The sequence below is a fragment of the Echeneis naucrates genome, chromosome 5 (genome assembly GCF_900963305.1).
Source record: "Echeneis naucrates chromosome 5, fEcheNa1.1, whole genome shotgun sequence".
Classification (NCBI taxonomy): Eukaryota; Metazoa; Chordata; class Actinopteri; order Carangiformes; family Echeneidae; genus Echeneis; species Echeneis naucrates.
The window spans coordinates 12,923,297-12,935,614 of NC_042515.1; the positions used below are offsets into that span (position 1 = coordinate 12,923,297).

A 12,318-nucleotide genomic window follows, 5' to 3' on the forward strand; every position below is an offset into this window, starting at 1 on the left:
TTGATAGACCTGAGTCAGTAAAAAGTTCTGAATTTCCCATCACTAGTTTATTGTGCGGTAGTGACTCCAGAGTGAGTCAATGTTTGTCTGCGATGTATCAGATAGCAAGGTTGATTAAAGCAGCAGCCTGGCGGAGGGGCGCCTTGCTCTCCAGAGATTTACAATTCTCCTGTGAATTATAAATGTGCTGCCGCTCTGGAGCAGAGTTAGGGAAGGTTTGGGGAATAACCATCTCTGCCCTGAGCTCTCTATCAGCTAAATTAAACTGCGTCGTCAAAAGAGGTGCGCCGCTTGCTGCTCACAGCTGGAAAAATGAATGGGTTTAAGTGTTTTGCGGGAACTGATACTGAAAACAAGTGAGTGTGTCATGCAGTATGTTGTATATACACAGACAGATAGAAGCATCAAATGGCAGGCCCTGAATAAATATCTGGCTATTGTACAGGTCAGAGTTCAATACAGTGGAGCTTCAGCTTACTTTGCTCTTTGTTAGAAGCAGCAGGTTCAGCAAACATTCCTCAGGCAGTGTCATGCTTGTATTCATTAACCTCACAAGTTAATTTGGAGTGAAAGCACAATACACTCACCATGTACTCCAATTATTATATTTTTCATATGTAATTCATAAACACATGTATGAATTCACCTGTGATTTAAAATTCTTCAGCCACACAGAGGATGTATGAATCATATGTAATGCAACACTCAAAGCCAAAGGCAGGCCAAATCCCAGGGATGAAGTTCTCTCTGCAAAAATGTAACAAGAACAAACACTTTCTTCTTTGAATTTGAGAGGAACACTTCAGTGCTGTTTCATCCTACGCAAACACACAAAACACGATCATGTTACTGATTTAATAACTTGACCATCTCTGCCTCAAAGCCCCAAAAATAAGGATAACTCAGGAATGTGTTCCTGGATTGTCTATGGATTTATCTGTTTGAAGGTGAGTTTAAAACTCCATGAAAAACAAACAGATTCCTTATTTTGGGACATCCCACACATTTGCTTACCACACCTGATACCGTGCAGCTGTCACCAACTCTCATTATAAACCCGATGCTCACTTTAACCGGCCGCTGCTCCACTGCGTGTATATTACAGTGGACACACTGCCACCACCTGGCATACCAGCATGTTCAGTTGCCTGTACGGGGCAAAGGAGGTTCATTTGAGTTCTGTGGATAAATGCTTTTGAGCAAACCTAAGATCTCCGTTAAACTGTGGAGTGATGTGAAATGAAGTGGTTTTCAGATACATTGATAAGCGTGCTTTTTAAACCCACACATCAGCGACTGATAATATTTTCAGTGCACATCTGTTGAATTATTTTATAATATCCTCTTCTTGCATTCATTTCTGCAGTTAAAGAAAAAGAAGCTGTCTCAGATACATTTTGTCCGAAGCACTGGATCACAGCTTACATTTCTGTAGATCATTATTGCAATGCGCTCAAACAGCAGAAGTATTTCAGTCTTTTACTTAAACTACCAATAAGACAATGCAAGTAACGTTTCTGCATGTAAAATCACAGTAGTGTAAAATCACGTCACATATTGTTGGCTGGATGAACTTATAAAATGTGTCACATTCTATCATATGTTAATTTAAGACTTACGTGCTGGCATTACATTTGAAATTCAGTAGAACTGAATTACAAATTAGTAAATATATGGAGACAAAACTTGTCACCATCATCATCATACTAAAGGCATACGTTATTAATTATTATTAAGCAGCGAGAAGTAATTCAGTATTTACTGATTCTCATGGAAACTTGAACTTTTTAGCTTCTTTGTACCTTTTATTAATGGCATAACGATTCAAAGAAAAATTCATCCCAAAGATGAATCACCCGCAACGTCTGAGGATCCGCTAAAACCTTAACGCAAAGCCAACAGTTCATGAATCACTTTGTTTTTGCTGTAGCTCCATCCTCCGAGTATCTGCTGTGATATAAACGTTACTCCCCAAGTGTCTCCAAGGCAACATCCATCACTTTACCCTTGACCTCCGGTAACATCACTCCACACATTTTATGCTTTTTGCTCAAGATACCTGAAAAATGCAATGTGACAGATGCTTGTTAGTACAATATGTTAGATATCTGTAAAGAAGACCTCCTTCAGTCTTGACTGAAGAGCCTCTCTTTATGCCTCAGCTTTGATATTATTACACACAAAAGCTGGTTAATGTTCTCCTAAGTGTGAGTTTGAATGTGAGTTGATTGTTTGTGTAGGTTGCTGTAATTATGTTTTGGTAAATGTAATGGCATGATTTTATTCCTGAGTGCGGCTGATATTTGTGTGTCCATATCTATGGGTGGCTATTATTGGCAGTAGGGGTTAGTGCAGCGTCCTTTGCTATTTCTGAGTGTGAATGTGGAGTCTATTTTCAAGGTTGCCATGGAAACCATTGTATTTGTGGTGGTAGTGATTGGTGCTGCCGGCCGAGCAAGAATTTTCTATTTTTGTCATGAGTCAACACCTGACACACACATTAACTGTCTCTCGCTCACACGCACACACCAGTTGTACATACCTGGTTACAGATGCAAACAGACAGCTGCACTCAAATAACGTGGAAAACCACATCACATTCTTCCATTGCTGAGGAGATGTGTCAGTATGAGTGGAGTGCTTGACAAACAGTATGACTAAGACAAGCAAGCGTATATTTCCCATCTTTCCTTTGTGTTGCCAGACACCTTGATTCACTATTCACCATGACAACAGTAGTAATCGCTGCGCCTTAAATTTCTCTTCCCAACTTCATCATGCTATCTGCTGTCCAGGCATGTTTGGAGGATTGACAAGGAACAGATGAGGTCAGGCTGACAAGATTTTAGGGCATCACATCCTTGTGCAAGATTCAACAAAATCTAATTGCAAAAATTTTGTTTATCAGTGATGCTGATGCATGAATAAAGAAATACAAAAAATATCGTGAGTTTACTCTCACACAAGGTAAAGACACATTTCTCTTTAAAACCTGACAAATATAAACCAATCAATCAAATGATAGTTGTGGCTGGTAAAACGTTAATACGACATATCGTTATGAAACTCACCTATTGTCCAGCAGAAAGTGCCTTTCACTGTTATTTATTTGTAGTGGCATCTGTCAATCCTGATGCAGTTAGCACAGTCAGAAGTGGGCTGAAAGGAACAAACATTATGCTATTTAAATCAGATGATCTGAATCCTCGCAGTTTATCCAATGACATTTATTATAATGATGCCATTACCAAACAAGCTGAATCTATCAATTCATATGAGGTGTTGCAAATTAAAACATGGTTTTGTTTTGCTTTTGTTTTTTTGTTTTTTTTTTTTCAAATTATGTAAGCGGTGGAAAGCATGAAATGCAAATGCTATGTGTATTATCATGGGGGATCTTACAAATGCAAATGAAACACACCTTGGACTAAGCAGCTCCATCATTCAGTGGAGTTGCCTTACTCGTGATAGCCCATATTTCATTGTCCTTCACAGACAGAGCAATGAGATGGACTGTATATGGAAAAGATCACCGTGGCAACAGGAGTCCCAGTTTGAGGAGCTGGGATAGTGGAGGCTGAGGCCCGGCCTAATCAATGCCTCACTGTCTCAGTAAATCTTGTACTGGAGGGCAGTTTTATCCATGAAAATACTACCTGAATCATTTCTGACTGACATATTTAAATAAAATCGCACTAACTTAGAGATCATCTGTTAAGATTAACAATTTAAACCAAACAATAAATAAGATAGCGGCGTGTGCACATCACATTACAGAATAGATGAAACTTCGGAGTTCTTTGATTCTCGTGAAAAGTGGAGACTATGCTGCCAGTGTTATGGCTTAGGAGAGGCCATATTTTTACCTGATTCAAACATTTTAAGGTGTAAAGAATGTATCTTTTCAGCCTTAGTTCTGTAGTGCAAGATTTGGCCTGAACTCAAATCCTATCCTATGATATTCCCACTTAATGAAAATAACTGCAGAGGTGTCAATGATCTGCTGGCCACGTTGTTAACAAATGATTATTGCTGACAGTGACATCTAAATAAAATCCTATATTATTGAATTCAGCAACATGTCAAAACACAAATACTACCACATTATTTGGGACTTCAGGTGCTGATATCAGCAACCAAAATGTAATTCCCAATTTCCTTCCAATTCAATTCCTAATTTGTGAGGATAAAATTTGACTATACGGACGTGGCACTAGGACCCTGCAGAGAGAGAAGATCTGGTCCTATTTCCCACTGCCTCCTGCTCCATCTCTGCAGTCACTGTGTGTGAGTGGTGGGGGGAAGCATAGAGTGAGCTGGTGGCTTTGCAAGAATTTGCATCAGCATCATTTGAGAAAAATCTCTCCTGCCACAGCTGTACTCATCCATGGAGGATGGTGCGCAAGGCAGCTCAAGGGACGAGGAGAGAAACAGGCTCCTACAGTGGCAAGTACCTCAGCAGCATTCGTAAGGTACAGTGACTGATATCAAATGTGTACTTCAGCAGTGGGAGCTCAACCAGGTTTTCATCCTGAGAGACCAAAGCTGCAGACAGCTGTGTGAAGAAATACTCAGATTTAGATTCATTATTCTCTCTGCCTTGTTTCTCTGTTTCTTGCCAGTCATGCTGCCTGATTCTCACCACATTTTCCTACTTATTCTTCTCCTCTTCTTATAATCTGCTGATTACATACTGTTGAGCGCAACCCAAGGATCTAGTTCAATTGTGATCTGATGTATAGAATGCAGGCCTTGATTTAGTGGGTGTAATACATTAATGATGAATATACAAATGAGTAGGCGGCAAGACATGACTAAACCAGGCAGGAGGGTAAAGTGAATTGGGAGTAACCATATGTGTGATTTAGAAACACTGCTCACTGAGGACTATCATTCATAGGTGATGACAGAGGTTAGAGCTCACTTATTATCTTCATTTTCTACAGCTATGAATACAAGCAGGATCCAGAACATCTGGGGCTTTTCAAGCATCTGTGGAGGAGAGCATTCACAGCAGCAAGCAAATGGGCTTTCTTGATCTGACACATATATATAGCAGCAGCCACCCATCTCTGATGTCTGTAATAGCGAGACATGGTTAATATGCAGACAGCCTCTGCAACCTATGAATACCCTCAGGTTTTTCATTTCAAACACTTAGTTCACTCATACTTGGTCAGGACTTCCTCAGAGGCAGATATCCAGTTTTGGTTTATGCTACAAAAGCAAAATCCACACACACTGAACCTGCACCTGCGTACATGGGCTGCACGTTGAAAGAGCCTTCCTGCCATTGATGATTGCTGGAATAAGTAGCCATAGAGAATCAGTTTAGACGCTGGATGTACATAATCAAGAGGTGCCCTCTCAGGTTCAGATGTGATGGTAAAGATTACCTATTCAGTGACAGGTTTGGTTTTAAGGAATTAGCATTGACAGGACGTGTGCTTGAAAAGTATTAACAGCTGTTCTTTGGGAAGGAACAGGTTATAAATAAAACTGTAAAAACAAAAGATCAACTCCTGCAGTTGCTAAAAAGGTGCCAAATGTCCCTTCTTTGCATAATACATACTTAATTGAGTTAATTGGCTCGAGGGCTTGTCCTTGGATTACCTTATCACTCAAATCTTTTTAACAATCCTCTAAACAGATTTTAGAAGGTTTCAGCTGAGCGAACTAATAGTAGCTGGGACAGTAGTCAAACACTGCAGATTGGTAAGATTAGTATCAATAATATGAGTCAGAAGTGCAAATAAGAAAGGCCACCTATGAGAAGAAAAGGCATCTGAGTGAAGCAACAAATACACTTTGGTTTATCTTCCTCTGTCTCTCTCTGCTGTTTTCAGGGCGGGGTGTATCTAATTGACATCCAGATTTTCTAAATGGATAGAAATCATAACCTGAACCTCCTGACAATCACAGCGTCATCCTTGGGACTGTACGGTAGCTTTTGACCTTATTTTCAAACCTTTGTTTTCTGGCCGCACTTCCTGGCTTTGAAGGATGGGTGATGGGCCTGTGACTGATCCTGCCAGCCTGCCTTATTCCACCCTTCAATGGAGCCGATGTGGAACTCCTCCCACCCACCTCCACAGCTCATGTCCAATGTGTCTGCCTCCTCTCTGCCTGAGGGCTGGGCTCTCTCCCAGTCGTTAGCCCTGCTGGCCATGCTGCTCATGGATCTGCTGGCTGTGGTGGGTAATGTAGCTGTCATGGCAGTCATTGCCAAGGCCCCACAGCTCCACAAGTTTGCCTTCGTCTTCCACCTGTGTGTGGTGGACTTGCTGGCAGCCCTGGTGCTGATGCCCCTTGGCATGCTCTCGAGCCGAGCATTCTTCGGGGAGGCCCTGTGCCGGAGCTACCTCTTTCTCAGCGTGTGCCTGGTCAGCGCTGCCATCCTCTCCATCTCTGTCATCAATGTAGAGCGGTATTACTATATCATACACCCTATGCGATATGAAGTGAAGATGACTGTTGGCCTGGTTACGTCAGTGCTCGTGGGGATATGGGTCAAAGCCCTGGCCATGTCTGCTCTGCCACTGCTTGCTTGGTTCCTGCAAGGTGGAAAAACTCCTCTTCTGGAGAGCAGTGGGGTTGGAGGAGGAGGAAGTGGGGCTGTCCCATCTCCCCCTGCTCAGGGTCACCGGCGCTGCTCACTGCATTGGACAGGGGGCGGGTCAAACCGCTTGGCCTTTATGGTCCTCTTTACTCTGGTATATTTCCTGTGTCCACTACTAGTCATTCTTGTTGTGTACTGCAATGTGTTCAAAGTGGCTCGGGTAGCTGCCATGCACCACGGGCCTCTGCCCACCTGGATGGAAACGCCTCGTCGCCAGCGGTCCGAATCGCTCAGCAGCCGTTCCACCATGGTTACCAGCTCTGGGACTGGGACAGGGACAGGAAGAGTGACTCCACATCGGCCCTTTGGCGGAGGAAAGGCTGCGGCAGTGTTAGCAGCAGTAGGGGGGCAATTCCTCTGTTGCTGGCTGCCCTACTTCACTTTCCACCTGTATTCAGCTCTGGCTGCCAGCCCTCCAGCCACACTGGCCACTCTGGAGGAAGTGGTCACCTGGATTGGCTATTTCTGCTTCACCTCCAATCCCTTCTTCTATGGCTGTCTCAACAGACAGATCCGCGAGGAGCTGGGCAAGCATCTGCCGTGTCTATTTCGTCGAGCGGGGGTTGAGGTGGAGGACAGGCTGCCCAGCCGTGAAGGATCCATAGAGGAAAACTTCCTTCAGTTTCTCCAGGGCACCGGCTGCAACTTGGATCCTCAAAACTCTCACAGCACCTCCAGCCCTAAGGGAGAGGCCTGCTGCCCTGTGGCTCAGTGCCAAACAGCTGAGCCAGCACAGCCAATACCCATCGATTTCCGTATTCCTGGACAAATTGCAGAGGAGACTTCGGAGTTTATTGAGACTGAACAGGTGAAAAACAACCACATATATACAGAAAATTAAATTTGTAATGTCTTGATTTCCTTAAAATAACTATACTTTTGGTCATTCAGATATAAACTGTTTCAGGAAAAAAAAAGTTGCTTTATTTCTACTGACTTTAAATTGTATCTTTGAATCATTGCACTTCGCTCATCAAGTTCCATCCTAGTTTTTGGAAATGATCACAGTGATACAGGGAAATGCATTTATTTGAGATGCCTTTCTGTCATTTGCAGTTGACCAGAGAAATTACTGGTAGATTTTTCAAAACTGGCTGAATTTAGGCTTTCCACACAACCGCTGAACTCTGTACAGTAAATGACTAAGTAAATTAATAATAATGTAATATATTGAAGTGAAAATAACATTAAACATTTAGCATTAACATTAAACACATGAATACACATGTATTCAAAGATAAATGTTTCCAGTGTTTCCCTTTTGAGCTTTCATTGATCAATTTGTAGGTCATTTTGTGTTTATTTGGATTAAGTAGGCCAATTTTAAAGTCTCCATGGATAATGATTTCAATGAATACTTGGTGAAATGCACTGTCAATTACAATTAATTACATTAATTACAATTAATGATTTTGTTATTACACACTGATCTTCTGCGATTGCTTTTCAGAAGCAGTTTAAATGGCTCCATATGCCAACAGATCCTGTATTTGTAACTATCAACTGTCAATCATTTTGAGACTTTGGCAAGTTGATTCTTTTTTTTTTTTTATGTAATTACTGTAAGAATAATACTGTAAGTAAGTAATGTCAAAGAAGACAGCAATAAAACACAAAGTTATCTGAGTGGTGCATTAAAGGAAAAGCACTATTTTCACTTTTGATTGGAACGTGAGCTTTCATTATATCACTCTTACCCTTAAACCAATCTGATCATATTAGATTAGGAAGCAGACATAATGTGGCCTAACTCTCAAGGAAATGTGACAAGATTTTTATGGTTATATTTCAGATTTTTTTCTGCTTTCTTTGGTGCTTGTCCACACATTCCTGTTTAATTTCTCTAAAGAGCAAGCCAGATCTGTTGCGACTCAGTTAAAAATGTAGGCTGGCTTATTAACTTATCCCAAGAGTCACCCAGCTTTCTGCCATGTGATGTATTTATCAGCATATTTGGATATAGATCTTGAAAATCAATATTCTATTGATGCATTGCATTAAATTCAAATATGATGACAATTTTTGCATTTGTTAAATGTACTAAATTGTATGTTACGTTGAGTGAAGCTATATAAGTTTGGGTTGTGATGCCACTCAGCACACCTATTATTATTACTGCGTGTACGTATTTGTTAAGAACTTCATTACAAAGAGGTTGATGTATTTTGACATGGATGCAGTAACTGCCTCCTCCAGTTTCTTTCAGCTGTGGAAATTTTTAGCCCAGAAGGAGCATATGTGTGTTGATCTAGGAGGACCCTGCTGATCAGGGTTTTTACAGTACCTCAGATGCAGGAAAAGAAAAAATACAAAACAAAACATAATGAAACAGCCCTGCACAGTTCCATATGAAGCGTGACTCCTTTACACTATTTTAATGTTGTACAGAGCTTAAGGAGGACGTTACTGCTTGGTGAGATTTTATTAGAAATGAGGGTGCAGACTTTGCTAAGTTTTTAAGCTTGAGTTTGATGATAAGATGAAGTGGTATTTTCTAAGAAATAGTTAGCGATTAATATGATGAACTGTATATGAAAATGTATGATTGAAATATGAGATCTTTTCTTAATGTGCAAACAGGGTTTTTAAGATATTTTTTCAGTGACAAAACCAATCCAAAATCAAAAGCTTACAGAGCTCGATCTCTTCTTTTCACTAGTCTAAATATCCCAAACTGTGAATGACATTGAATGTTTGTGTTAGGATTTTCACTTGTTCAGAGTGTTTTTTTAATGCTGTGATTAAAACAAAAAATACTTCCACTTCCACTGTACTGCAATGAAATGAATGTGCTCACAAAAAAAAAAAAAACAACAAAAAACAACCCAAAAAAAAAAACCCCAACATGGCTAAAATTCGAGTGAGAGATGCCGTTGTAATAAAGAGTTTCTATGTTTGTAAAACATTTTTGATTCATTCTCATGATTCTATGAGCAGTTGTTGCGACTGCTTCTGTGGCTCTCGCAAGTATAATTACTCTCTGCTCTGCACTGGGAGTGCGTGTGTGTTGCACATCTCCCTGCTATGCTTTGATATTCTTTTGCAAAAAGTGCAGGTGGGAGGATACAGTTCAAACACTTTGACCTTAAGGTAACATTTAAACCTCAAAGCTTAGAGCCAGTGATATGACCTTTATCAGAGAGAATAAATAGCTGTCTTGATAGATAGCTAGATATACAGATAGATACTAAAACTGTACTCAATCATGCCCATTGAATGTTGTAAGATTTGGTGTGTGACAGGCCTCACACCTCAACGATGGGCATCAGTCAAACCGCCCCCAGCTTTACCAAGCTTTGCCATCCCCATGGCAATTATTACCTAGTGACATTTCTGAGCTGTAGTGGGCGATAGAAGCAGCTTGCTCTGTTGGGAATCCAACAAGACACCCTTATCTGTGACTTCTTAAAATATATATCCAGACTAAACCAGACCTGACACATGTTTAAGTTATTTGATCAAAATCTGGGGACTGCTTGCGTAAACTGTCAGCTGGAATAATTCTTCCTACTCTCATTTAGAAACGTCATGGTAGGACCTGATTCAAAAAGGTATTTTGGGGAAATTCTGAACAGCAGTCCTGAATCTATTCTGCTGCCTAGATTGCAGATGGAGGAATCAGCTGTTTGTTCTGTTGCTATTGTTGTACCGCCCGTATTATTCCCAAACAAACCCAAAAAGTTGTATGGTAGGTGAATTCTTATCTTTTGTTTTTCATAAGCAATGAAGGTTACATGTTAATAAATCTACCACTACTAATATTATGAGATAATAAACCTTTATTAGTTCCTCAGATGGTGAAATTTGCATCTTACAGCAGCAGTGTAACCATCAGACATATAAGAAAACAGAAACACAAAAACGAACAAGATAAAGGAAAAAATGGATGACAGAATATGTGTGTATACATGTATGTTGAAACAAAATTTAACCGACAAATATTTATAAAACAGGCTGTGGAATTGCACATTGTGACATTGTTATTGCACGCTGCTATTGAGCAGAGGGGGTTAGATAGTTGCGTGTGGTGTGGAGAGTACTGGGGGCATTGTGGCTGATGAAATCTCACCAATGAAGGTAGGGAAGACTTGCGATAGCACTTCCTTCACACACTTCAGGTGGAGCAGCCTCTCCCTGAAGGAGCTCCAGGTGCAGTCAGAAGGTCCCGCAGGGAGTGAGCGTTGTTCGTCATCATGGATGACAGCTCAGCTCTCGTGGCCTCATCAGCTTGATTATTTCCCACTGAATCCAGAACTCTACAGTGCTCTACAGCGAAAACTGTTCATTCATACATGCTGTGATGGAAAAACTTACATTCAGATGGTGTTCAGAGAATTAAAAACATTAGTGTGTTTACTAAATGTCTAAATGTTGGTTGCAGGAAAAATAAATGCATTGATAATTACCTGACATGAAGAAAATCTTAAGATGAGAATGATGTAAACTACAATTTCATTTTTTACAGTGTGAGGACACAAGGGCTTCTCAAAGTGACTAGAACACAACAGCGATGAAGAATTTATAGTTGATATTGCACGACATGGAATTGACATGAAAGCTGAGACTTTGCAAATCCCTTTCTTTTGTTATTTTGCCTTATTGATGATCCAAATTTAGCTGCTCGTTCCAAGCCATGAAAAACGAGAGAGAGAGTGAAAAAGAAATGTGGGCCGCAGTAGATCAAAATATTGTTTCAATTACAACAGGACAAAGTGCAAAGTCCAGATCTCAGCAGCCCTGTGATGCTACAGATGCCCTGACCTAAAAATCATGTTTTCCACACATCCATGCATTCATTTACATTAATGAAACTATCCGAACTATTATTTAATCCCCGTGAGAAGTAAACCTGAAGGTGTATGTCTCTATAAAATCCATGAAATACTCAAGACAGGATCTGATTTAGCCTGATCTAACGAGGACAACCCCCGGGCTGCTGTGAGGACATGTGCACTCTGTCTTTGGACTCAGTCCATGGACTTTGTCACCGGTCTCTTTCTGTCTCTGTCTCTAGAACCTGGAACCTGGTCTCTGTCCCTGACCCTGGACACTGTTCCTGTCCCTGTCCCTGTCTCTGGACTCGGTCTCTGTCCCTTGGACCTTGGTCCCTGTCTCTGGACTCTGTCCCTGTCCCTTGGTCTCTGTCCCTGGACTCTGTCCCTTGGACCCTGGACTCTGTCTCTGTCTCTGTCCCAGGACTTGGTCTCTGTCTCTGTCCCTGGACTCTGTCCCAGGACTTGGTCTCTGTCTCTGTCCCTGGACTCTGTCCCTGGACTTGGTCTCTGTCCCTGTCCCTGGACTCTGTCCCTTGGACCCTGGACTCTGTCTCTGTCTCTGTCCCTGGACTCTGTCCCAGGACTTGGTCTCTGTCCCTGTCCCTGGACTCTGTCCCTTGGACCCTGGACTCTGTTTCTGTCCCTGGACTCTGTCCCTGGACTTGGTCTCTGTCTCTGTCCCTGGACTCTGTCCCAGGACTTGGTCTCTGTCTCTGTCCCTGGACTCTGTCCCAGGACTTGGTCTCTGTCTCTGTCCCTAGACTCTGTCCCAGGACTTGGTCTCTGTCCCTGTCCCTGGACTCTGTCCCTTGGACCCTGGACTCTGTTTCTGTCCCTGGACTCTGTCCCAGGACTTGGTCTCAGCCCAAAGAGAGGCGGCGCCTTTACAAACCAAACTTTTCTCTTCGTCTACACAGAGCGGAG

At 41.7% G+C, this 12,318-nt stretch overlaps 1 protein-coding gene across 1 annotated transcript; it reads left to right on the top strand.

The window, feature by feature from the left end:
- Nucleotides 1-6,056: 6,056 nt before the first annotated feature.
- On the top strand, nt 6,057-7,460 carry LOC115044087 (G-protein coupled receptor 61-like). The gene has a single exon (XM_029502930.1). The coding sequence runs from the start codon at nt 6,057-6,059 to the stop codon at nt 7,458-7,460; it is 1,404 nt and encodes a 467-aa protein (XP_029358790.1).
- The last annotated feature ends 4,858 nt before the right edge of the window (nt 7,461-12,318 follow it).

Excerpts from the sequence above, each read along its gene's own strand:
- LOC115044087 (XM_029502930.1), top strand. The coding sequence starts at position 6,057 with ATGGAGCCGATGTGGAACTCCTCCCACCCACCTCCACAGCTCATGTCC.